We start from the raw sequence: 27846 nt of genomic DNA, 5'->3' as shown, positions 1-27846 counted from the left end.
TCAGCAGGAGCGTTTCCGACGGCGTCAACACTTAGTCTCAGGATCAGAGAATCCCGCCCAGGATAAGTGTTCCACGCCATCGGGAACTTGGCTCATCAGGGATGGAGCATCGGGGGAGGGCATCAGGTGATGTCCTGAGGCTGTCCCGATGGCGTGCGGTGTACTCGAGGGGACAGAGCATCGCAAAAGCGGCGCCGCCCCCGATTTTGGCGCAAACGGGGATTCTCTGACCAATTACCGAATGTGATTTTGGCGGCAGCGACCGGAGAATCCATGGCCGGGATTCTCCACTCCCGCGCCGAAGTGGCCGCGCCGTCGTGAACGCCGTCGAGGTTCACGACGGCGCGAAACGGCCCCGATCCTGACCGATTCAGGCCCTGACAATGGGCCAGGATCGGGGCCGTGTCATCTACACGCGCCAGGCCTTGTCGCCCGCTCAAGGCGGCACCGCATAGATGACGCAGCCGGCGCCGCATAACAGGCGTCATCCACGCATGCGCGGGTTGCCCGGCGCCAACCCGCGCACGCGTGGTTGCCGTCCTCTCTAAGTCCGCCCCGCAAGAAGATGGCAGACGGATCTTGCGGGGCTGCGGAAGGAAGGAGGTCCTCCTTCAGAGAGGACGGCCCGACAATCGGTGGGCACCGATCGCGGGCCACCCCACATTTGAAGTACCCCTCGGTGCAGGATCCCCCCACGCCCCCCCGCAGGCCTCCCCCCCAGCGTTCACGCACCGCTCATGATGGCAGCAACCAGGTGTGGACGGCGCTGGGGGGAACCCCCCGTTTTGGCCTGGCCGCTCGGCCCATCCGGGCCTGAGAATAGCGGGGGTGCCGGAGAATCGCTATTTTGGGTGTCTCCGGCGATTCTCCGGCCTGCGGCCCGCAAAACTTGACCGGGCCGTTCCTGCCGCTTGGGAGAATCGCGGGAGGGCGTCGGACCGGTGTCCCGGGAAATTTTGGCGGCGCTTGCGGTTCTCCCAACCGGCACGGGAGTGGAGAATCTCGCCCCATGTCTCTGCCATTTCCTCATTCCCCATGATAATTTCTCCCGTACTCTCCTCCCTTCTATATACTTGTAAAAACTTGTTTTTATTCTTCTGGAGAGTTTGCTCTTTTATTTTTCTCCCTTTATCAACTTTGCAGTGCCTCTTTGCTGGTTTGTAAAACACTCCAAATCCTCAGACTTCTTTGCACTTATGCTTTTAATCTAATACAATCCCTAACCGCTTTAGTAAGCAATGGATGAATGTTTCTCACTGCGTTTTTGTTTTTCAGTGGAGTGTATTTTTGTTGCACATTTGGAACTGTTTCTTTAAATGTTTCCCATTTGTTATTTACGACCCTGCCTTTTAGTCTATTTACCCAATCAGCCTTAGCCAGCTCTCTCCTCATACCTGTGTAATTGGCTTTAAGATTCTTGTTTGTGATCAGTGTATTATTTTCAAACTTGATGTGGAATTCAGTTGCAATAGTATTTGGGATGTGAGGCAGGGGAAATTTGAGCTCTGCCCGACTTTTGAGTTAGGATTGTGCCTGATTGGAGAATCTTGGCTGTCGCATATTATTGTCCAATCTTGGAAGCTGCTTGAAAATCATGCAACCAAGAAAGTGTGCATAGGTTTTAAAACACCACCATAATTATGGCAGACTGGAACTGGATACCAGAAGGCATGTCAGACTGAACACGGCACCCCATCCACCTTGCCTGTGGGGCAATTGTCCAACTTCCTAGCTTTGATTCTTGGTCTACTGATTTCAGCCATGATAAAAATTGGCTTGCTATATTTGACTTTGGGTTTGGTAAGAATTGACCGGTGTTCCTGCTCCTGATCACTTTTCAATGATCAGTGCTTGAGGTTTGGTATGACTGCTTGGTAGGTGGGATGAGATTGGAGTTGGCAATATTCTCCTCATGGTTCAGACTTGGCCGATTGAAGTGGCAGCTTCATTGAAAAGTGACCTTTACGTCTGTGCTCAAGGTGGAGCCAGTACCTAAAAGAATGGAGGAAACAGAGGGTGATTGATAATGATGCTGCAATATCCTTAACTTCAATGAAGAACTGTGATGAGAAACTCTTTCAGAGGTGCCCCAGGATAATAATGGTCCTCCTTCCAGATGAGCCCATCTGTGCGAGGCAGATTTTTGTCTTGTGTAACCCTGATTAAATCATTGCGTCAACTGCCTGTCATCCCAGGTGATCCATGGATCCTTATCCCCAAAAGGCTGCAAATCCACAACTACTGTGTATGTATGCCAGCTCTGGGAATGAAAGGGCTTTGAAATTCATTGTCTGTATTTACTGAGATCTGGTGCAAATTGCAGCAGGGAAAGCAACATACTAATGGGTAATTCTTCAAGCAAACACGAACACTCCAGAGCTTGTATTGGGGGTTGGGTGTTGATGGTGGGTGGGGGATGTTAGGGGGGGGGCGTGGTTTGGGGACTGTGGATGTTGACAAATCACTGACATTGAATTAATGTCAGCAAAATGAGCTAGGTGCAAAGCAATTGGGTGGACTCTTTGATAGGCACAGAAGGTCCACTGCTGTGCAGCTGTGTTGATACATGGCTAGGCCTGGATGTTATGTGTGATTTTTCTTTGATCATGCGCTTTCAATCATAAGATAAACAATGCTTCCATCGCCTTGTGCATCTAAGCACCAGAACCCATCAACCTCTTAAAGACCGAGCGAGGACCTCACTGCATAGATTGTGACCAAAATCCCTGACACAATTTTCATGATGTATGTGGCGCTCAAATTCATAACATTAACATGAATGAAATAAAGTTGCTAGTTATGTCTCTTGGTGAGCCTCATTGTGAAGTGATGACAGGCAGAATGATAGAAAACAGTCACACCATGCTGACTGAGTTCACTGCTTCCTTTTTTTAAAAAAATCGTTTCAGTCCAGAAACCACCATTTTAGGATAAAAAATTTGTCTGACATGATGTTGAAGATTCATGGAATGACAGGGCAGGGGATAAACTCAAGTGCTGGAGTTACTTTGGGCAGGGTTGTGTGGTGACATGAGAGAAACAGATGCCCTGACTCCATTTACTATTTAAACAGCAACCTCAGTGACACTGAAGTTCTCATTCTGTCCATTAGAACAGAGCATGCAAACCTGGTATTATCTCCATTTGAACGTGTCCCAATTCTTATTCTTAACCTTTTGCTTTTGTTCATGGATGCTCATCATTCAATGTCAGGGACAGAGGAACAAGAGTAAGTTGTTGAGGTCCTTCGAGGCTACTCCATCATTCACTGAGATCAAAATCTTGATTTTCATTTTGGGTTTGTGAACCTTATTGTCAGATATTTTCCAGGTCCCTAACCCTAACACCACAACTGCATCATTCACATGACGCTCTCTTCAAAAGTAAATGCCCTCATTGGGCTAAAGTGCGTCTCAGCGCCCAATGAATGGTGCCCAGCATTACAAGGAACTGTCAGCAGAGCATGGATAGAAAATGCAGGTGGCATCCATGATAGGGCCTTGCAGGAAAGAGGAGGCAGCACACCAGAGGGCCAGCAGTATTAACATGCACAAAAGTGGCCAAATAACCAGCCGACAGGTAAAACACTTGATCTGCCCTGAGATCCCCCAGGTCCCAAAAGTTTCAGCATGATAAAAAAAACCTTTAGCTTTTGCACAAATTTAACCAAACAACTGCTCTCTAATGTGTTCTGGACTGTCAGATTTAGCGATTTCCAATTCGAAAACCGCCTTCTGGTTCTCCCCAACCATTTAAAGAACGCCACAAAGAGCTTAACAGGCAGTTAATTGGAGGCAAGCGGGTTCTCAGCCACCCCCACCAATCCCGAAAATGCTATTTTCAACATGTGTTGACTCCTGTTCTCATCTCCAGAGACAATTGAAAATTCTGGCCATGACTTATCTGTACCTCAATTCTATTTCTCGCCTTTCATAGAATTTACAGTGCAGAAGGAGGCCATTCGGCCCATCGGGTCTGCACCGGCTCTTGGAAAGAGCACTCTACCCAAGGTCAACACCTCCACCCTATCTCCATAACCCAGTAACCCCACCCAGCACTAAGGGCAATTTTGGACACTAAGGGCAATTTATCATGGCCAATCCACCTAACCGCACATCTTTGGACTGTGGGAGGAAACCAGAGCACCCGGAGGAAACCCACGCACACACGGGGAGGATGTGCAGACTCCGCACAGACAGTGACCCAAGCCGGAATCGAACCTGGGACCCTGGAGCTGTGAAGCAATTGTGCTATCCACAATGCTACCGTGCTGCCCCTAAATCCCCATATCCTTCATTGGCTTTACCTCATGAAAATCTATTGAGCTCTGTCTTCAGGCTCCAATTGACCGATAGCATCCGCAGCCTTTTAGCGAAGACATTTCCTGATTTCAGCTCTCCTTTGTGTGAAGAATTGCTTTCAGATTTTGCTTCTATGTGGACCGCTTCCAGCGTTAAGATTCCGTTCCCTTTTTTTGATAGCTTTATCAGAGGAACTGTTTCTGCCCAATCAAATCCATTTAACATTTTAAGCACTTCGATCTGATCACCCCTCAATTGCCTCTATTCAGAGGAATACAAGTAATTTGGGCAGGCTGTCTTCAGAACCGGAGTTGCACTCGAATGGCTCTTTTTAAAAAGGAGTTATCAGTCATGTTTTCCTGCCCCACTTTGCCCCTCTGCAGTGACTAGAACGTTCAAGGCAGCAAAAAGTTGAGTCCTATAAAACTCGGGAAGCCACATTTAGGTGCACCTCAATCAGAAAGGGGCCAACCCAAGGACCGACAACTGGTTTTAGTGCCCTTGGGTTGTGGAAGGGGAAAATAAATAGGCCAGGATTTCCATCAAATTACTACTTCATGCACTTTGTGAATAGAGTGAGACTTAACTGTGATGTACCCAAGTTGAAAAGCCTGACACCAATTGATCGTATGAAAGAAACACCAAGAGCGACATATTAGAACAGTGATTTAACCGATAGAAATCCGGTGGATCCCACTGCCAGCCCCTTGATCCCTCACCATTTCTTCACTTGCGGGCTGAGACAATGACTATCAGCTGGACAGGGGAAATGGGTGGGTGGAAGGGGGAAGGGGTTGGTGGTGGAAACTCACAGTCAAGACTGATTCAACCCTGACCTTTCTTGATGCTGCTTTTACTAGCAGTGATTGCTGTATTGTAAACAAGAGCTGCAACCTTGCTTAATACTATACTATAAACCCCTCCCCCCCCTCCTAATCACCTCTTTAACACACAGACACAGGCCAATTGTAGTACTCCTACTTCCTTGCTGGAAGCTTCAGACAAATCTATTGTGGATTACACCTATGACCTTTCCCCATCTTTCAAAACCAAAACGGACGATGTTCCAAACAACCAGACACACTTTTGACAAAGAAGAAAAAAGGCTTGTTTATTCATTCTCTCCATGGACTGCCACTATATTCCCAGCTCAACTGTGTGGAATCGGTAGGTTGGCGCTGATTCACCTTGACTTAGGTACTTGTTCTGAGCACCATACCCACAGGTACAACTTAAATTCTGACCTTTTTGGACTTCTGGTGGCAGCCATGGAGTGAGTGGTCGCACACAGGGCAGCTCTGGCTCAAAGGCATTGGTTTTAGCACTTTTTACAGATTATCTCGGTCATATAAGCAGAAGCGTAGAGCAGAAAGTGTCAGAGAAGAGGTTCTCCCATGGATTGGCATGTCTACTGGCTATCAGACACGGCAGAAGACAGGGAAAGGCCTGGCTGAGGAGTTGGAGGAGACCTGTGGCGCAGCACCAATTGGCACAGCACCAATCGCACATGTATATGGTGTATTCTAGAATTAATTTTGTGGTGAGGAGGGTTGTAGGGGCGGAGTATGCGGGAATTGTGATTTTGGACCATGTGCCGCATTGGCTAGATGTGAGGCTTAGTTCGGGGCAGGTGCAGAGGCCAGGTGGAGGTTGGATTTGGACATCTGGCGGGCAAGGCATTTTGTGAGAAGATGAGCGTGGCGATTTGGAGCGTTGGCGGCCACGTTTGGGAAGCTTTGAAGGTGGTGATCCGAGGTGAGATTATTGTGTTTAAGGCTCATGGAGATAGGAGGAGGGAGGAGTGCAGGAGACTGTTGGACTGAATAGTGGAAGATACTCAGCAGTCCCCATGAAGGGGTTTATGGCAGAGAGGAAGAGGTTGTAGGGGCAGTTTGATATGCTGACGACGGGCAACATGGTGGGGCAGCTGCGGAGGAAGAAGGGTGTGCAGTATGAGTATGGAGAGAAGACGAGTAATATGCTGGCCCACCAATTGCAGTGGCAGGCGGCGTCCTGCAAGATTTAAAATGTAAGGGCGGTAAAGGGGGAGGTGGTATCGGAGCAGAAGAAGATAAATGAGATGTACAGGGGGTATTGCGAGAAGTTCTGTAAGGCCAAGCCAGGTGTAGAGGAGGGGGATATGGAATGGTTTCTGGATGGGTTGGAGTTCCCAGAGCTGGAGGAGAGGAAGAGGCCAGCATTGGAGGAGCCGCTGGGGCTGTGGGAGGTGATGGATTGAATCAAGGGAATGCAGTCGGAGAAGGCCCCGGGCCCAGATGTTTTTTTGCGGAATTCTATAAGCAGTTCATGACGAAGATGGCGCCCCACCTTTTGGGAATGTTCAGTGAGGTAGTGGAGAGGAGGAAGTTGCCAGCAACATTGTCACAGGCGGCGATTTCATTGATCCCAAAGAAGGGGAAGGACCCACTGGAGTGTAGGTCCTGCAGGCCCACCTCTTCATTGAACACGGATGTGAAATTATTGGCGAAGGTGTTGGCATGTATGTTGGAGGGGTGAGTGCCAGAGATGGCCTCTAAGGATCAAACCGGTTTTGTCAAGGGTAGGCAACTCTCCAGCAACATTAGGAGGCTGTTAAATGCAATAATGACTCTCTCAGGGAGGCTGGAGGTTATAGTATCCATGGATGAGGAGAAGACCTTTGATCAGATAGAGTGGAGGTATCTGTTTGAAATTCTGGCTAGGTTTGGGTTTGGACTGAAGTTTGTGATATTGGTTCATCTTTTGTATGCACCCCGGTGACAAGTGTGTACAAAAGAGATGGGTTCAGGGTACTTTGGGCAAAACAGGGGAATGAGGTGCTCGCTGTCGCCACTTTTATTTGCGTTGGCGATCAAGCCCTTGGCAATGGCCCTTCAGTGGTCTGCCAAGTGGCGAGGGATTGTGAGGGGGAGCAGGGAGCACTGGGTGTCGCTGTAGACAGACAACTTGTTGTTGTTTGTATTGGACCCGTTGGAGAGTATGGGCAGAACCATGGGCCTGCTGGACAGTTTTGGGCCTTCTACGGGTATAAACTGAACGTAGGGAAGAGCGAGGTGTTTCCGGTGAATGTGGCGGCAGGGGGGCCGATTTGGGGTTGCTCCCATTTAAGGTGGCAAGAGAGTGGATTAGGTATTTGGGGATTCAGGTGACGCATGAGTGGGCCACGATGTACAGGTGGAACTTGTCAGTGTTAGCGGAGGAGGTCAAGGGGAATCTCAAGAGGTGGGATAGGTTGCACTTGACATTGGCAAAGAGAGTTCAGGTAGTAGAGATGAATGTACTGCCAAGGTTCATTTTTATCTTTTGGCCCCTCCTTATTTGTCTCCCGAAGGCCTTTGTCTGGATGGTGGATGCACTGACCTCGGGGTTTTGTCGGTGAGGAAGGTACCGAGGATGAAGAGAGCTCTGCTGCAGAGAAAGAGGCCGGGATTCTCCGAACCCGCTCCGGGTCGGAGAATCCCCGGGGGGTCGCGAGAATCTCGCCCCGCCGCCCTGAAGCCGGCTTCCCTATTCTCCCCCGCCGATGCTCGGGCACTGCCGCGCCGGTCGGGGGCCATTGAAAGCGGCCCGCCCGGCGATTCTCCGGGCTCCGACGGGCCGAGTGGCCGCCGAGTTCGGCCTAGTCCCGCCGGCGTGGGTTACTCAGGTCCCACACGGCGGGACCTGGAAGGTGTGTCTGCGGGGACGATCATGGAGGGGGGGCTGGCCCGAGATCGGGGCCTACCGATCAGAGGGCGGGCTGGTTCCGTGGGGGCCTATGTTCCTCCACGCGGGGCCCCTGTAGGGCTCCGTCATATTGCCTGGGGGCCAGCATAGAGAAGGAAACCCCCGCGCATGCGTGGAATCACGCCAGCTGTAGCGCGCATGCGTGGAATCACGCCGGCCGTAGCGCGCATGCGTGAAAATATGCCAGCCGTTCCGCGCCGGCTGGAGCTGCAGGGACCACTCCGGTGTCGGCCTAGCCCCTAGGAAGGGCGCATTCTCCATTATCGGGGACTGTTGACGCTGGAGTGGTTGGTGCCGTGTGGGGACATAGCCCCATTATTGGAGAATCCCGCCCAGAAAGCGGGGCTGCGCTCCCGAATCTGGGGCGAAATTCTCCGGAAACGGCGCGATGTCCGCCGACTGCCGCCCAAAACGGCGCAAATCAGACGGGCATCGCGCCGCCCCAAAGGTGCGGGGCATCTTTGGGGGCCGAGCCCCAACGTTGAGGGGCTAGGGCGACGCCGGATGAATTTCCGCCCCGCCAGCTGGCGAAAAGGCCTTTGGTGCCCCGCCAGCTGGCGCGGAAATGACATCTCCGGGCGGCGCATGCGCGGGAGCGTCAGCGGCCGCTGACAGCTTCCCACGCATGCGCAGTGGAGGGAGTTTCTTCCGCCTCCGCCATGGTGGAGACCGTGGCGGAGGCAGAAGGGAAAGAGTGCCCCCACGGCACAGGTCCGCCCGCGGATCGGTGGGCCCCGATCGCGGGCCAGGCCACCGTGGGGGCACCCCCCGGGGCCAGATCGCCCCCCCCCCCCCCCCCAGGACCCCGGAGCCCGCCTGCGCCGCCGTGTCCCGCCGGTAAGGTTGGTGGTTTAATTTACACCGGCGGGACAGGCATTTTAGCGGCGGGACTTCGACCCATCCGGGCCGGAGAATCGAGCGGGGGGGCCCGCCAACCGGCGCGCCGCGATTCCCACCCCCGCCGAATCTCTGGTGCCGGAGACTTCGGCAACCGGCGGGGGCGGGATTCACGCCAGCCCCCGGCGATTCTCCAACCCGGCGGGGGGTCGGAGAATTTCGCCCCTGATCTGTTATTACTGGGCTGCGAATGTGCAGAAGGTGATCATGAGGGGGAGAGTGCGGAGCAGATGAGGTTGGAGGAGATGTCCTGCCAGGGGTCCAGTCTGTGGGTCCTGGTGATGTCCCCATTGCTGGCAACCCCGGGGAAGTATTCGGGGAGTCCAGTGGTGCAGTCAACGGTCAGGATATAGTCAGTTGAGGGGTCATTTCAAGTTGGATAAGTGTTGGTGCTGACGCCACTGTGTTGGAACCACAGGTTTAAGTCGGGGAGGATGGATGGAATGTATGGGAAGTGGAGGGAGGTGGGGCTGGAGCGGGTGAGGGATATGTTCTCGGAGGGAAAGTTTGTGGGGCTGGACGAGCTCTGGGAGAGGTTTGAGCTGCCGAGGGGAATTGAATTTAGATATATGCAGGTGCGGGTCTTCACGTGAAAAGACCGGCAGACGTTCCCCCAGCTATCGGGATACACGTTTTGGAGCAACTGTTGCTCCCTGATGACTTGGGGAAGGGCAGGATTAGGGACATATATTGGTGATTGGGGGAGCAGGGCAAGGCACAGGTGGTGAGGGTAAAGCATAAGTGGGAGAAGGGGTTGGGGAGGGAGGTAGGTTGGGGACTCTGATGTGAGGCGGTGCGGCGAATTAACACAACCTCCTCCTGCATGAGGATGAGCTTGATTCAGTTCAAGATGGTGCAGTGTACACCTGACTCGGGCTAGGGTGAGTGAGTTCTTCCAGGGGGTAACAGACAGGTATGAGAAGTGTGGGCGGGTGCCGGTGAATCATGCTGGAGAGCTTATGGAGGTAGTATTTGGGACGTTATCCAGGATAGTGGGAGCTGAGGTCAGGCCGGACCCTATGGTGGCAAACTTTGGAGGAGCACGGCTGCTGAAGGGGAAGGGGGCCGATGCCGTGGCTTCACCTCTCTGATTGCCTGGCAAAAGATTCTTTTGAATTGGAGGTCGGAAACGTTGCCGGGGGTGGCGTCCTGGCTGGGGAACTTGTACGACTTTCTCCGTCTGGAGAAGGTTAAGTTTGAGTTGAGGGGGCCAGAAAAGAGTTTTGAGGTGTGGTGGAGGCCGTTCATGACTTTTTTTGAGGTGCTGTTCGTCATGGGGATGGGGGGATTAAAAAGGGAAAAACTGTACAAGCTGTTGACTACGTTTTGATGGATTGTGGATTCTGCTGATGTTGTGTATGTTTGAAATATTCGGCGGGGGCGGGAATCGGGCCGCGCCGGTTGGCGGGCCCCCCCGCTCGATTCTCCGGCCCGGATGGGCCGAAGCCCCGCCGATAAATTGCCTGTCCCGCCAGCGTAAATTAGAGTACCTATTTACCGGCGGGACAAGGCGGCGTGGGCGGGCTCCAGGGTCTTGGGAGGGGCGTGGGGCGATCTGACCCCGGGGGGGTGCCCCCACGGTGGCCTGGCTCGCGATCGGGGCCCACCGATCCGCGGGCGGGCCTGTGCCGTGGGGGCACTCTTTCCCTTCCGCCTCCGCAACGGTCTCCACCATGGCGGAGGCGGAAGAGACTCCCCCCACTGCGCATGCGCGGGAAACTGTCAGCGGCCGCTGACGCTCCCGCGCATGCGCCGCCCCGACATGTCATTTCCGCACCAGCTGGTGGGGCAACAAAGACCGTTTCCGCCAGCTGACGGGGCGGAAATCCCTCCGGCGCCGGCCTAGCCCCTCAATGTTGGGGCTCGGCCCCCAAAGATGCAGAGCATTCCGCACCTTTGGGGCGGCGCGATGCCCATCTGATTGGCGCCGTTTTGGGCGCCAGTCGGCGGACATCGCGCCGTTTGGGGAGAATTTCGCCCAATATCTGTAAAATTAAACTAATTCTTGCCATTTATTTAAATTGAGGAACAAAATTGCAAGGTCTGTTGTTGCCTGTTGAGGCCTTGTTAGGGGCTTGTTAACCAGCTTTTAGAGGAAAGTTTATAAATCCCGCCCCGCCGATCCGACGCCGCCCGCGATAGTCTCCGGCAGCCAAAAATGTGCACCGATGGGAATCGCGCCGCGCGCCTCGCAGAATATCGAGGGCCGGCATGACGCTATGGGCCCAATTCTCAGGGCCAGATGGGCCGAAGTCCCGCCGACGTGACCACGGGTCACGCTGGCGTAAATGAAACAGCCTTTTTAACGGCGTCACCCAGTCGTGCTGGTTGACGCTGGCCAGCGCGGAGGTAGGGGTCGGCGTGGGGCGGCCACCGGAGAAGTGACGGCACGGTCACAGGTGGGGGGGGGAGGGGGGGGGTCACGAGTGCCAGTGGAGGGTGCGTGCCGGTGATCGTGGTCAATGCGAGGGTGGGGGGTGAGTGCCGAGGGGGCTGGGGAAGGTGAGTGCCGGGGAGGATGAGTGCCGGGGAGGGTGAGTGCCGGTGATCATGGTCGGTGCCGGGGGTGGGAGGTGAGTGCTGGGGTGGGGTGGGGGGGAGGGGGGGGGTGCTGGGGAGGATGCGTGCCGGGAGGTTGAGTGCCGGGGAGGGTGAGTGCCGGTGATCGTGGTCAGTGCCGGGGGTGGGGGGGTGAGTGCCAGGAGGGGGGGAGGGTGAGTGCCGGGGAGGGGGCAGCTGGGAGGGTGAGTGCCGGGGAGTGTGAGTGCTGGGAGGGTGAGTGACGGGGAGGGAAGGGTGCTGGGGAGGGGGTGGCTGAGGAGGGTGAGGGCTGGGGGGGCAGGGGGCCGGTTGCCTGGCCAGGTGCCAGGTGGCAACAGTCGCGACCATGCAGTCCATGGCACCTGGCTGCGGAGGGGGGTATGTACGCTGATGATATGTCATCTATCCCCCACCCCCACCCCCCGCAGACCGTAATGTTTGGGCATCACCCAGCGATGTTGGCTGCTATGGCGGGAGCTGCCCTTCTACATGTTGCCCTGTGGGAGCTGGAGCAGGAGCTTTCCAGGGAGGCAGCGGAGACTGCCGCAGAGGAGCAGGTGGCAGCCGCCAGGCTTGAGGGCCACCCGCCCGACAGGACGAGGAGGAGGAGGAGGCGGTGGCGCCATGGCGACGGAGACGCCCGATGAGGCCCCGTGTGTACCAGCGGCGCGCGTCGTACCAGGACCTCACGGACCGGGCATTCTGCGAGGCGCGCGGCGTGATTCCCCTCGGTGCAAATTTTTGGCTGCCGGAGAATATCATGGGCGGCGTCAGATCGGCGGGGCGGGATTCACGCCGCCCCCCAGCGATTCTCCGACCCGGCGGTCGGTCGGAGAATCCCGCCCATGATCTTTCCACAGCATGCATGGTTAGACACGCAGACGAGGATGGGGGCTGGGGGAAGGGGGGATGGGGGAAGGGGGAAAGGTGGGATGGGGAAGGGGGGAAGTGGGGATGGGGGAAGGGGGAATGGGGGAAGAGGGAAGGGGGGTTAGGGAAGGGGGGTTGGGGAAGGGGGATGGGGAAGGGGGAAATGGGGGATGGGGAGGGGGGATGGGGAAAGGGGAAGTGGGAATGAGGGAAGGGGGATGGGGGTGGGGGGAAGGGGAAAGGGGATGGGAGAAGGGGGAAAGGGGAAGGGGGAAAGGGGGGCAGGCAGTGGGCGGTCTCACTTGGTGATGCACCCCCGGCCTCTGCATCCGCAACCTCCTGGTCCACAGGTCTGCCTGCAAGGTCCAGGGCCCTCCCCTCATGAACGGTGAGGGGGCACACTTCAGGTGGACCCCCTCCGGTCCTCTCACGTTCCCGGTTTTTATGAGCGCGCTTCTCCTGCGCGGGGAGGGGGAGGGTGGCAGGGATATTGGGCAACAGTGTTAGGCAGACATATACATGCGAACCAGCGGTTGTGTGCATGATGGCATAGGTTAACACCCCACCCTGCCAATGCAGCCTGCATGGGTGGGTGCAGCCATGTTGCTTTCAGGTAGGGCTGTCCCGCCCGTCGCAGGGTGGGGGGTACTCACCCTGGCTGTCCTGATTAGGTCATTGACCTTCTTGTGGCACTGGATTCCTGTCCTGGCTGTTATGGCCACGGCGCTGAAGGCCTCTGCCACCTCCCTTCTCAGGCACCAGCAGAGGTGTGGTGTGATCCTGCGGCCGTGACCAGGGTACAGAGCCTCCCTCCTCTGCTCCACTGCGTCCAGGAGCGCCTCGATGTCGCGCTCCTGGAAGCTCGGCGCTGCGCGGCGGGCGGCCATTTTGCCGGGTTTCCGGCGGGGGGCGTCTTTTGTGCTGCGATGCCGCGCGGCGTCAATGATGGTGCATGCGTCAGTGACGGGGACGCCGTCACGAATGGCGTCACACTGCTGCTAGCCCCTTCCGGGTCGGAGGTTTTCCGACGTTCCGGTTGGCCCGACGCCGGAGTGGTTCGCGCCGTGTTTGACGCCTGCGTCGGGCCATTGCGCCGATCGCGGAGAATCCCGCCCAAAGACACCTATGTCCACTAGGGGAAAATTAAAAGGACCAGATAGAATTTAACTCGCATGTTGATCGTGAGTTAATTGAATAGTGGAGCTGCTGATTTTTACAGATTGTCTGTTTAGCCAGCATTTTGTTGAACTCACCAGTTCAATATTTTTGACTGAACTGTACATTTCAATATAAACTACACATACAGACAGCTTTTAAAACTTGCTTTGATAATTAAACGTATGAGGGAAAATAGCTCATTTGGACGCCATCGATCTACAAAGCCAGTCTTTGAGTGTCTCAGTCAGCTGGCTTGCAGGGTTTTCCTGCTCTACTTGATTTCCTGCAGTTTCCAGGTCTCTGGAGCTGGATTAACGTCTTGAGACTCATATTTGCCCAGTTTAAAGAAGCATGACATGAATAGTATTTCATTTGTGTTCCAATTAGGGTACCACGGTAGGACAGTGGTTAGCAATGTCGCTTCATTGGGTGGTTACTACTGGGCAGCCAACGTGGCGATGATCCGTAAGTGGGTGATGGAGGGAGAGAGGGCGGCATGGAAGAGGTTGGAGATGGTGTCCTGCAAAGGAACGGGCCTGGGGGCGCTGGTGACGGCGCCGCTGCCGCTCTCTCCGACAAGATACACCACGAGCCCGGTGGTGGCAGCAACGCTAAAGATCTGGGGGCAGTGGAGACGGCACAGGGGTGCGACGGGAGCCTCGGTGTGGTCCCCGATCAGAGACAACCATCGGTTTGTCCCAGGAAGGATGGACGGGGGGTTTCAGAGCTGGCATCGGGCAGGGATTAGAAGAATGGGGGACCTGTTCATTGACGGGACATTTGCGAGCTTAGAGGCGCTGGAGGAGAAGTTTGGGCTACCCCCGGGAAACGCTTTCAGGTACATGCAAGTGAGGGCGTTTGTTAGGCGGCAGGTGAGGGAATTCCCACTGCTCCCGGCACAGGGGATTCAAGATAGGGTGATTTTGGGCGTATGGGTTGGAGAGGGCAAGGTGTCGGCGATATACCAGGAGATGAAAGAAGAGGGGGAGGCTCTGGTAGAGGAGCTGAAGGGTAAATGGGAAGAGGAGTTGGGGGAGGAGATCGAGGAGGGGCTATGGGCTGATGCCCCATGTAGGGTTAATTCCTCTTCCTCGTGTGCCAGGCTTAGCCTGATACAATTTAAGGTGGTTCATAGAGCGCATATGACAGGGGCGAGGCTGAGTAGGTTCGTTGGGGTGGTGGACAGATGTGGAAGGTGCTCAGGAAGTCCGGCGAACCATGTCCATATGTTTTGGCCATGCCCGGCACTGGAGGGGTTCTGGAGGGGAGTTGCGGGAACAGTATCTAAGGTGGTGAAAGTCCGGGTCAAGCCAAGCTGGGGGCTAGCACTATTTGGAGTAGTGGACGAGCCGGGAGTGCAGGAGGCGAAAGAGGCTGGCATTCTGGCCTTTGCGTCCCTAGTAGCCCGGCGAAGGATTATCATAGATTATCATAGAATTTACAGTGCAGAAGGAGGCCATTCAGCCCATCGAGTCTGCACCAGCTCTTGGACAGAGCACCCTACCCAAGGTCAACACCTCCACCCTATCCCCATAACCCTGTAACCCCACCCAACACTAAGGGCAATTTTGGACACGAAGGACAATTTATCATGGCCAATCCACCTAACCTGCACATCTTTGGACGGTGGGAGGAAACCGGAGCACCCGGAGGAAACCCACGCACACACGGGGAGAACATGCAGACTCCGCACAGACAGCGACCCAAGCTGGAATCGAACCTGGGACCCTGGAGCTATAAAGCAAATGTGCTATCCACAATGCTACCGTGCTGCCGTGCTACAATGCTACAATGCTACCCTGCTAACAAGAAGGATCTTGTTAATGTGGAAAGAGGCGAAGCCCCCCAGCCTGGAGGCCTGGATAAATGATATGGCAGGGTTTATCAAGTTGGAAAGGATAAAGTTTGCCTTGAGAGGGTCTGCGCAGGGGTTTTACAGGCGGTGGCAACCGTTCCTAGACCATCTCGCGGAGCGTTAGATGAAGGTCGGACAGCAGCAACAGCAACCCAGGGAGGGAGGGGAGGGGAGGGGGGGGACATTGTTCGTGGGGGGGGGGGGGGGGGGAAGGAAGGAGGGAGGGGGAAGGGGGGTTTCTCTGGGGGGCATTTGAGCAAGAAAACACATGAATGACCGGGACACTGACATGTACGGGAAGAATCCAATGTACAAAGCTCTGTATCTTATTGACTTGCCATGTTCATGTCTTGCCACGCGAGCTTCCTTTCTTTTCTTTGTTACGGGGGGGGGGGTTGTTTGTATGGTGGAAAATATTGTTGAAAAATTCTTAATAAAAACATATTTTTTTAAAAAGCAATGTCGCTTCACAGCACCAGGGTCCCAGGTTCGATTCACTGTCTGTGCGGAGTCTCCACGTTCTCCCCGTATCTGCGTGGGTTTCCTCCGGCTGCTCCAGTTTCCTCCCACAAGTCCCGCAAAAAGTGCTATTAGATAATTTGGACATTCTGAATTCTCCCTCCGTGTACCCAAACAGGCACTGGAATGTGGTGACTAGGGGCAGTGTTAATGGAAGCCTACTTGTGACAATAAAGATTCTTATATTCTCCGTTTGCTGAACATACTTCAAGACAACAAACTCAGTGGAAATCTAAAATTAGTGGAGGGAGAGAATTAATAATAGCATGCGCTCTCTTTTTATGCTGGCACCCTTCAAAAGCTCCACCTGTCACTCTCTTTCTTCTCCACTCCCGCCATGCCCTCCTCAATTCCCCTTGCCACTTCCGCCGCCCCTCCCCTCCTCCTCGTGGCATGTCACCCCTTTCCTTTCCCTCTTTTCTCCAATTTCACAATATAGTTGCAGCAATTGTTGCCCAGAGCAGTGCTCCGCCACGAAGGGCAAAGGACCTGGATTACAGCCATTAAGTTCACTGCTCCGTGTCCACCTGACTGAAGTAATTACCATTTCTATTCGACATTGTTCAAGCAAAAAAATGAATACTTTGTTGCATTTGCTTTCTAAAATGGAAAATATCTCTTAAAAGTAATTCATATTTGGGCATCAATATTTTGTGATGAAGTGACTAATATTTTTGGCAAACAGTACCTGGAGTGCATATTCCACTGAACATACAAAAATTTCCTTTTCTATGAAATGCGCTGCAAGAGAAAGGCAAATGCAAATAAAATTAACTTGGAACAATGTAACATTTGAACATTATGCTCTAATGATGAAGGAAGCTTCTGGGGTTTGCATGGACTTCGTGTTGGGAATGGGGGAGTTGTATGTTGATGTGATGAACGGTTACTGCCTTATCATCATGTAAGGTGATGTCCCCTTTAAGACCGGGCTTGTAACCCTGGGGACGCCGCCTCTGGCTCCGCCCATCTGGGAGCCATACATAAGGGCTGCCTCATGGTCTGTAAAAGTAAGTGTTTCAGCTCTTGTCTCTAGCTCTAGCATAGTTATTAGTCTAATAAAGCCTTCTTTACAGTTTAATCTCTAAGTGTCATTATTGAGGGTACCTCAGTTGACATGTTAACAAATGCCATAGAGTTGATGTCTAATGGCTTTAGTCATAGCATTGGTCTTGAGGAAGAGGCAAGTTGAAAGCCGGAAGCTCCAGGAAAAGGAACATTAGGAGCTGGTTTAGCACCCTGGGCTAAATAGCTGGCTTGTAAAGCAGAACAAGGCAGCAGCGCAGGTTCAATTCCTGTACCGGCCTCCCCGAACAGGCGTCGGAATGTGGCGACTAGGGGCTTTTCACAGTAACTTCATTGAAGCCTATGTGTGACAATATGTGATTATTATTATTATTATTAGGGAGCCAATCATGTGATGCTGCTTTTATCCACCTAATGGCTGATGAAAGATGAAGCATTGGTGATGTCCTGACAGCACACTGGATGAACAGACAGTACATTTTCTTGTCCACTTTTGAACGTGTATCCTGGTGAAACCTTAGCAAAGTGAAAGGAAGTAAGTGCTTCAGAGAGGAATGCACCCTAGCAAGGAGAAAGAAAAGCTGCAGATCCCTGTGACAGACGAACATAGTGTAATGTAACCAACCATTCTTTTAATTAGCAGTAACCGTTCCTTCCTCGGCTGACGTCAGGTTTGATAGTTTGGTCTTCTGCAGACGCAGGCGAACAGACGGGATTCAATTCTGTGTAATTACGTGTCACCTCATTAGTGCACAGAAGCCTGAAGCAAAAACAAATCCATTCTCTGCCCACGTCTCATAGGAGGTCTGTCTCTGTGTAAACATACTCGGTGACCTTTAGCAGTGACAGGAGGCATGCACAGTATTGCCCTCTGAGTTCAAAGTGTCAGAAGATGAAGAAAAATATTTCCCAGAGACTACATGATGAAACCTTTGATACAATTAATGGTGGTCAATATTTTGCACCAGCTTTGTTGGGGGACATAGACAGTGGAAAAGATCATTAGGCCCTCAGCTTCCAGTAACAGATAATGGAAGTAAAAATGAATGCTACTAGTCCCTTAAGGTATCAAAATGTGTGATGGCATGTGTGCATAATCCTGGCACAAAGTGTGTCAGACGCCACATTGATAAAGATACATGCACCTAATGTCCACCAGAAGTATTCACAGCGATCAGATCATGATGCCTTTCCGAGTGCAATGCTGATTCGATGTAGTTCAATGGGGAAACACCATTGCTCAAGCTCTCTGCCATACAATGTCAAGGAACTGGAAACCATTTAAAACTCCTCAGGCTGTATGCACCAGAGAATGTTTGACATGAAATGTGAATGTACATTGTAAATATAACCTGAAATGCCAAGTGTAGTGAGGCATTTCATATGTTGTATTGAAAGAAAATGATCTGTACTTCACTTGGTGTGATGTTGAATTTGAACTGTTCGGATTTGCACCTTTGCAACTTCTATGAATGAAGTATATTATTTGCGGGGGGTGGGGGGGGGGAAAGATTCAATGCCACCACTGCAAATTTCGAGCTCTACTTCGGCCAGCACCCTCTCTTAATTTTGTACAGCTGAACATATATTCAGCAGCATGAAACCATTATTCCCCTCCACACCAGATCAACTACACCCCCCCCCACCTCAAATGGTGCACCCAGAGATTGAAGAAATTAATGTTTCAGGTGATGGATGAAGTGCCAGTCAAGTGAGCAGCTTTGTTCTGGAATGTGTTGAGCTTCTTGTGGAGTTTTCCATCACATTCCTGACCTTTGCAGTGTAGATGCTGGACAGGCTACGGGGAGTAGGGATATGAGTCGCTCCCCACAGAATTCTGAGCTTCTGACCAGTTCTTGCATAGCCTCAGTGGGCGCGATTTAACGGAGGGAAAAAGTGGCGCCGAGAACGACTCCACTATCAAACGTGACTTTTTTTGGCCTCGGTGGGGAATGCACGAGGAGCGCCCCACCAAGGCCACACTTAGCTTAATTTCCTACACTGGCGAGCTCAGCGCGTCAATACAAGAAGAGATTGGGGCTCCATTTTTAAATACCTCATTGTTCTCTGGACCCCCACCGTGGCCTCCAGACCCCCTCAACGCCCCACCTCATAAGGGCAGGGCGACCCCAGGCCCAATCCCTGGCAAAGGCCTCTCGTGAGATTTAACGGCCTCAGCGTGTCCCGAGTCAGGTGTGGCAAGGCTGTTCGATCGGGCCTGGTATTTATGTGGCTGCTCAAGGTAAAAGTTTATGACCAATGGGGAATCCCTTCAAAATGTTGTGGTGGGGACTTCAGTAATGTTAATCTAATTAAATATGGGGAGATCGTTGGAATCTATCTTGCTGCAGATGGTCATTCCCTGGCACATGTGTGACATGATTTTCAGATTTCTTGGATCTACATCTCTGCCATTGACCTACTTCACTACTTCTTGTCACTGCCTTCTGAATGTCAGTGGAATTTTCCCATGGTCCCGCCAGCAGGTTAGTGGCAGGTGAGTGTAGGTTGAGGATTCGGGCAGGAGTCTAAAACTCGGTTTCAGACCAGGGTGAATTTCCCATCGGATGTTCAGCTGGTGCCCACCAAGATGGATTAGGAACCTTGCTGGCTACAACACTAATTTGCACTCCACTAATGGGATGTAAATGAAGGCCCAACTGGAATCTTCATCCCAGGCCCAATTCTCCACGACACCAGCAGGAAAACTCGCCAGTTCAGAACATGTCTGGAATACTGTGGCGTGCATAAGTCAGGACTCACCTGAACAATGCTTGGGGCTGGCCCAAGAGTTTGGGATTGAGGTTGCCTGCGATCCTGGACCCTGGAATACCACAGCTTTGGGTGGGGGTGCATCTACAGGTGGGTCTTCCAGACTCAGTGTCATCAAGGAGGTCCATCTTCCAGCCTCTGATTGGGTGTCATTGTTGCACAGCACACTTAAACCCAATGATCTCAGCACTGCCATCAGGCATAATCCACCATCCCGACAGGAGATGTAGCTAAGTATAAGTGGAGTAAGTTAGTAATGATATTAAATGGCCTGGATTCCCCAACCCCGCGTCGGGTTGGAGAATCCCCGGGGGGTCGTGTGAATCGCGCCCCGACGCCGGCTTCCTGATTCTCCCCCGCCGATTCTCGGGCACCTGCAGTATTCCCGCCACGCCAGTCGGGGGCCGTTGAAAGCGCCCCCCCAGCGATTCTCCGGGCCCCGACGGGCCGAGTGGCCGAGGGGTTCGGCCAGGTCCCGCCAGCGTGGGTTATTCAGGTCCCACACGGCGGGACCTGGAAGGTGAGTCTGCGGGGGCCATCCAGGAGGGGGCCTACGATCAGGGCCTACCGATTCGCGGGCAGGCTGGTTCCATGGAGGTCTATGTTCCTCCACGCCGGGCCCATGTAGGGCTCCGCCATATTGCCAGGGGGCTGGCGCGGAGAAGGGAACCCCCGCACATGCGCGAACCCGCACCGGCCGTTCCATGCCGGCTGGAGCTGCGGGGACCATTCCGGCGCCGACCTAGCTCCCGAGAAAGGGGAGCATTCCCCATTATCGGGGACCATTGACGCTGGAGTGGTTGGTGCCGCTTTTCACGCCGGCATGGGGACATAGCCCCATTATTGGAGAATCCCACCCATTGGCTCACTTGCAGATGGTTGCAGCCAATGACTAGAGCAAATAGCCCGAAACAATGATAACTGGCAGTCAGCAGGCGTAGGGTATTTTTTTTTCAAAAATATTTTTATTATGGCATTTGTGTAAATAGTAAATGCAAACAAACACAAGAGCAAGAACAAACAGGAACATCATAACAAATGAATAACTAACCAACACCCCAAACCCCCCCCCCCCACTGCCATTCCCCATGTCCCGTCCTGCCTTCCCCATTTTAGCCCCTTTATTCCTCGCTCCCCCCCCCCCCCCCCCCCCCCCCCCCCCCTGCCCCCACACCCCCCTACCCCTGCTGATACCTCAATTCTCCTTGAAGAAGTCAGTGAAAGGCTTCCACCTTCGGGCAAACCCATCAATCAACCCTCTTAAGACGAACTTGATTTTCTCCTGCCTTCCGGCCTCCGCCAGGTCACTCACCCACACTCCTGGTTTCAGTGCCTACAAGTCCCTCCACTCCAACAAAATCCCAGATTAAAGGGATTACCCCTCTCTCTTGATCTGTAAAGACTTAATTACCTGAAAATGCTCGCATTCAAAGCATTATCTTGCATCTTTGACTTGATCTATATTCATGTTTCTGGAACCTACCTTTTCATTCACCTGAAGAAGGAGCAGTGCTCCAAAATCTAGTGGTTTGAAACAAACCTGTTGGACTTTATCCTGGTGTTGTCAGACTTCTTACTGTTCTCAACATCTTGGACATTACGGGCGGGATTCTCCGACCCCCCGCCGGGCCGGAGAATCACCGGGAGGCGGCGGGAATCCCGCCCCGCCGCCGGCTGCCGGATTCTCCGGCGCTGGTTTTTCGTTGGGGGCAGGAATCTTGTCGCGCCAGTCGGGGGCCGTTGACAATGGCCCCCCTGGAGATTCTCCGCTCCACGATGGGCCGAGTGGCCGCCCGTTTTCGGCCAGTCCTGCCGCCGTAAATCAAACAAGTTCCTTACCGGCGGGACCTGGCTCTGCGGGCGGCCTGCAGAATCCTCGGGGGGGGGGGGCGCAGGGGGATCGGGCCCCAGGGGGGCCCCCACGGTGGCCTGGCCTGTGATCGGGGCCCACGATCTGCGGGCGGGCCTGTTCCGTGTGGGCACTCTTTCTCTCTGCGCCGGCCGCTGTAACGGTCCGCCATGGCCGGCACGGAGAAGAACCCCCCTGCACATGCGCTGGGATCACGCCAGAACACGCTGGCGCTCCCGCGCATGTGCCGGCCGACGGAGGCCCTTCGGCGTCGGTGACGCCAACCCCGCCGGCGCTGGCCTAGCCCCTGAAGGTGCGGAGGATTCTGCACCTTCCGGGTGGCCCGCCCCCGGAGTGGTTCACGCCTCTCGGCGCCGGTATGGTCCGCCCCGCCGGATAGCAGAGAATCCCAGCCTACGTCCGTGAACTCCTGTCAGAACCCCTTCAGTTTCAGACATGCCCAAGTCATGTGAACATGGTTTTCGGGCCACCACGTGCACCGCCCACACCTGTCCTCCAGACCCTCAAAGAACCTGCACACCCTAGCCACTGTCATGTGCATCATGGGTGGCATGGTAGCACAGTGGTTAGCCCTGTTGCTTCACAGCTCCAGGGTCCCAGGTTCAATTCAGGCCTCGGGTTCATGTCTGTGCAAAGTCTGCACGTTCTCCCCATGTTGTGTGGGTTTCCTTGGATGCTCCGGTTTCCACCCACAGTCCAAAGATGTGCAGGTTAGTTGGACTGGCCATGATAAATTGCCCTTAGTGTCCAAAAAGCTTAGGTGGGGTTACTGGGTTACGCGGATAGGGTGGCCGTGTGGGCTTGGGTCAGGTGCTCTTTCGAAGGGCCGGTGCAGACACAATGAACCAAATGGCTTCCTTCTGCACGGTAAATTCCATGATTCTATGAACTACCTTAAACTGGATAAGGCTTAGCCGTGCACACGACGAGTAGGCACGAGCCTCCTCCCACAACCTGGCCTCCATTCTCCCCCCCCCCCTCCCCCAATTCCTCCTCCCATTTCCATTTGACTTCCCCTATTGATGCCCCCTTCCAGTCCATTAGCTCCTTGTAAATCTCAGACCCCTTACCCTTACCCACTCCTTCCCACGATACACCGTATCCTGTAATCCCAAGGGCAGCAAACCAGGAAAGGATGGCACCTGCCTCCTCACAAAGTCCCGGCCTGTAAGTATCTGAACCCATTCCTACTGGGCAGCACATATTCCTCCTCCAAGTCGTCAAAGCAGCCCCCCACAATGCGGTCCCCAAACCATTGGATCCCTGCCTGTCGCCACCCCCAAAACCTCGCATCCAACCTCCACCACCCCGGTGCAAATCTGCGATCATCGCAAATTGGTGCCCACACCGAGGCACTTTCCAACCTCAGATGCTGCCGCCACTGTCCCCACACCCGCAGGGCCGCCACCACCACAGGGCTCATTGAGAACTTGGCCATCAACAGTGCCCCTAACCTCGTACCCCGACAAGAGACCGCCCCCACCTGCCCCCACACCGACCCCTCTCCCACTATCCACTTCCTCACCACAGCGATGTTTGCTGCCCAATGATAATTCATAATGTTTGACAAGGCCAATTCGCCCCCCCCTCCCCGCCCCCCCCCCCCCACTCACCCCCGTTTCACCAGCACCCACTTAACCCATGGGGTTTCCCCCGCCCACACAAACCCCAAGATCGAAGTATTGACTTTCTTAAAGAATGAATTTGGGACGAAGATCGGGAGGTTCTGAAAGACAAATAAGATCCACGGCAGCACCACCATTTTCACTATCTGCACCCGCCCTGCTAGCGACAGTGGCAATACATCCCAACTCTTAAAATCCCCCCTCATCTGTTCCACCAGCCGAGCCAAGTTCAACTTGTGCTGCTGCTCCCATCCCCACGTCACCGGGATGCTCAAATATCTGAAGTTCGCCCCACCACCTTGAACGACAGCTCTCCCAGCTTCCTCGCCTGCCCCCTGTCCTTTGGCCTTGATCAAGGACACTTTACTCTTCCTCTTGTCCAGCTTATATCCAGAAAACCAGCCAAATTGCTCCAGAATACTCATAATTCCCCTGATATCTCCCAGTGAGTCTGAGATATACAGTAGCAAGTCGTCTATGTACAACAAAACCCTGTGCTCACCACCCCCCCCCCACCCCTCCGCGCACAACCCCTCTCCAACTCCTTGATGCTCTAAGCGCCATTACCAATGACTCTACTGCCAAGGCAAAAAGCAACAGGGAGAATGGCAACCCTTGCCTTGTCCCACGGTGTAGGCCGAAGTACCCCGAGCTGAACTGATTCATCCATATGTTCGCTACCGGTGCCCTATACAACAACCGGACTGAGTCCACAAACCCCTGCTCGAACCGGAACCGTCCTAACACTTTCCACAAGTACTCCCATTCCACCTGATCAAAAATCTTCTCGGCGTCCATTGTCACTACTACCTCTATGTCCTGTCCCTCAAGGGGCATCATTATCACGTTTAGTAATCTCCTTACATTCACCACCAGTTGCCTCTCCTTTACAAACCCCATCTCATCGTCCCCTATCAACTCCGGCACATAGTCCTCAATTCGCGAGGCCAGCAACTTAGCACCCACATTTAATAATGATGTCAGGCAATAGGACCCACACTGCTCCGGATCTTTAACCTTCTTTAGTTATGCATATAGATGCCTGCGATAATGTAGCCTTCCCTGCCTGCATTGCTCCCATGCTCTCCGTCATCTCTACCAGTTCATTGGGGGCCCCAGGCCATCCACCAGGTCCTCGTCGTCCTTGGGGAACTCCAACCTATCCAGGAACCGCCGCATTCCCTCCCCCCCAGCCAGGAGCACTGATTCATAAAGCCTCCTGTAAAACTCCTCAAATATCCTATTCACCCCCACAGGGCCGAGTACCAGTCTTCCCCTCCCGTTCTTGACCCTTCCAATCTCCCTCGCCGTCCCCTGCTTCCTGAGTTGGTGGGCCAGCATCCGACTAGCCTTCTCGCCGTACTCATTCACTGCCCCTCTGGCCCGTCGCAACTGTCCTACTGACTTACCCGTGGACACCAACCCAAACTCCATGTGGAGTTTTGCTTCTCCTTCAACAGTCCTGCCTCGGGCCTCCGAATACCTCCTGTCCACCCGCAGAATCTCGTCTACCAACCTTGCCATCTCTGCTCGCTCCACCATTTCCCGATGCGCCTGGATCGATATGAACTCCCCCCTAACCACTGCCTTGAGGGCCTCCCATAGTGTGGCGGCCGAGACCTCACCCATATCTTTCAGTTCCACGTACCCCCGAATGGCGGCCCTCACCCGCTCACACACCTCCTCAACTGCTAACAACCCTATGTCCAGTCTGCACTACGGGTGCTGGGCCCCTCCCCCCGGTCCACTTGCAAGTCCACCCAGTGAGGTGTGTGGTCCAAAATGATTGCCGAGTACCCCGAGTTGACAACCCCCGCGAGCAGCGTCTTGCCCACCATGAAAAAAATCAATCCGGCTGTACACTCTGTGCACATGGGAGAAGTATGAGAACTCCTTCTACCCTTGGCCTCCCAAACCTCCATGGATCCACCTTCCCATGTGCTCCATGAACCCCTTCAGTTCCTTCGCCACCACCGACACCCTCCCCGATCTCGGGCTCGACCGGTCCAGACTCTGATTCAATGACCGTGTTAAATTCCACCCCCCATAATCAACCGGTGCGAGTCCAGGTCCCGGATCTTCCCCAGCACCCGCCTCATAAACTCCACATCGTCCCAATTTGGGGCATAAACATTTACCAAAACCACCAGCATCCCCTCCAGCTCCCCATTCACCATCACAAACCTCCCTCCTGAATCTGCCACAATGTTCCCCAGCTCAAACGCCACCCATTTATTTATCAACACCTCTACCTCCGCATCTGCATGTTTAATCCCGAATGAAAGACTTGCCCTACCCATCCTTTCCTTAGCCTTGTCTGGTCTCTGATCTTCAAGTGTGTTTCTTGCAAAAAGGCCACGGCCGCCTTCAAGCTCCTCAAGTGCGCGAACACACACGACCATTTGACAGGCCCATTCAGCCCTCTCACATTCCATGTGACCAACCTTGTTGGGGGCCACCCTGCCCCCCTTCCTTGCCGATCAACCATATCCTTTCTTGGGTCAGCCCCCCAGCTCATGTCACATGACCCTCCAGGCCCACCCTCGGATGTCCACCGTCACCACTCCTTTTCTTGCTGTGCCATAGCAACCACACCTTTGTCAGCAGCCCCAGTCCATTGTCTCTTAAAAATTCCATTGCCTCCTCTGGTGTCCCGAAATAATGTTCTCGGCTATCAAAAGTCACCCAGAGGCTGGCCGGGTACAGCATCCCAAACTTCACCCCCTTTTTGAAGAGGGCAGCCTTCACCCGATTGAACCCGGCTTTCCTCTTCACCAGGACCACGCCCAGGTCCTGGTACACCCGAAGCTCATTGCCTTCCCAAGTGCACTTCGTTGTCTGCCTCACCCACCTCAATATCTTCTTATCCAGGAATCGGTGGAGTCGCACCACCATCGCCCTCGGCAGCTCGTTTGCCTGCGGCTTCCTCATCAGCGCCCTGAGCGCCTGGTCGACCTCCAGGGGCTGGTCGAAGGCCCCCTCCCCCATCAGCTTCTCCAGTACTTGGCTACTTACGAGCCAGCATTCGCTCCCTCGCTGCCTTCAGGCATTTCCACGATTCTTAGATTTTGTCTCCGGGAGCAACTTCAGAAGCTCAGTCTGCAGTGATACATTGACAGGAGTCTCCCTGTCTGCACACCTTTTCACGGCTGTAAAGAATGATTATCGCAGCTGTTAGCTTTTGTGCCAACTTGTTGAATATTTTTTGCCAGTTAAATAACACTGGCATGATTGCGTTGGGTTTTTAGGTCTTTACTCGACCTGACAAATTGTGGGAGCTGCATGAAAAACATAGTAGAGATAGAGTCAAAAGTGCTGTGTGGTTCAGTTTCTGTCTCTGGTGGTCCAGTTGCCTCACACTGTCAGACTCAATCGCACCTTCCTGTTGGTATCCCTTACTGATTGTATCCCTACTGATGTCAATCCAGCCCCAGTGTGAACATGTATGCTTAGTATATTTTATGATACACTGTGACCATGTGGGAGTTCAACATGTTACTGAGGCTCGGCAGGCAATAGTGTCACTACAATAGGAGGTTGTGGTTTGAGGCTTTGCACAATAACACCTTATAGGCTGGCAATCTGGGCCGGGCTTTTCCAAGCTAATGGCGGGGGAGGTTCTTGGGTGCAACATTCTGTATCAACAGCCAGTGGGCTAGAAAGAGAAGCAGATCTTCCTTGGGCACCGCAAGGAATCTTTGAGCCTCCCCAATCTTCCTAGTCCCCTCTTAGCAGCAATATCTGTGGGAACAACTACCCCACTCTCACCAGCACGCACACATTAGGGAACCAGGCTCATGGCTCTCTGATGATGTACCGGTCTCAACCTAATTTCTCACCAGCACTGATATCATTCCTGGCCAGCAGGAAGTTGTTCAGTGCTATTCGTATGAAGCCCAGATAAGATGACTGGGTCTCATGACCTCTCCATGGGACATTTCTACCCCCCTTAAAAACTCTCCGAGTTAAAATTTGACCTGTTGATCTGTCTACTCACTAGTTAAATGGATGTTAAAGATTGTCCTTGAACCAACAATACTGAACGCCTTGTGCCTCATCGTGAATAACTGGTCACTTAGGTTTGCACACTTCATGATCCGTATGGTTTGTACTGCACATAATAAAGGACACACTACAGTGTACAGCACACTACATCTTGTTCAGTTTAGGATATTGTACAATGTAAGGTAAGCCTGTTTAGATTGATTGTAATGCATTAACTTGAAACCTGGTGCGTTTTGCTGTGGTATACTGTACGCACCACTGGTTGAACTGTGACTTAATTACAATATGGGATGCACTATAGTCCTGAACGGGTACAAATCAGTTGGATATTCACATTATTGGAGGAGATTGGGAAGTTGAGTGTTTAGAATACGAAGTGACCAGGAATTGCACTGGTTCTGCATTAGGTCTACATACATCACACATGTGTTTGATTACTTTTGTTCTACATTTTCTTACCAGGCGACTCAACAGGAATAAACTTCAGGTCCTTCCTGAGCTGCTCTTCCACGGTACTCCGAAACTCTCCCGACTGTGAGTAACCAAAAGATAATTTTATCTATGCTTTTCACCCAACTTTTAAAGCAAATTGTCTTTCTGAGTTGATTTAACTTACAGAATTGCCTGTGGGTTGGAAAAAGAAAATGTCTTCAATGTTTTTTGGCTCAACAGATCAATCAT

The 27846-nt window shown here is 53.3% G+C and overlaps 1 protein-coding gene across 1 annotated transcript in view; it reads left to right on the top strand.

Moving 5' to 3' along the window:
- The window catches only part of LOC140426781 (slit homolog 3 protein-like), a 925338-nt gene that overhangs the window by 130810 nt on the left and 766682 nt on the right, over positions 1-27846 (top strand). Inside the window, exon 4 of the mRNA XM_072511946.1 lies at positions 27628-27699. Coding sequence (XP_072368047.1) covers positions 27628-27699 — 72 coding nt within the window. The remainder of the gene's footprint in view (positions 1-27627; positions 27700-27846) is intronic.

Source organism: Scyliorhinus torazame, chromosome 7, assembly GCF_047496885.1.
Source record: "Scyliorhinus torazame isolate Kashiwa2021f chromosome 7, sScyTor2.1, whole genome shotgun sequence".
NCBI lineage: Eukaryota > Metazoa > Chordata > Chondrichthyes > Carcharhiniformes > Scyliorhinidae > Scyliorhinus > Scyliorhinus torazame.
This window is presented reverse-complemented; position numbering and strand designations above follow the sequence as displayed.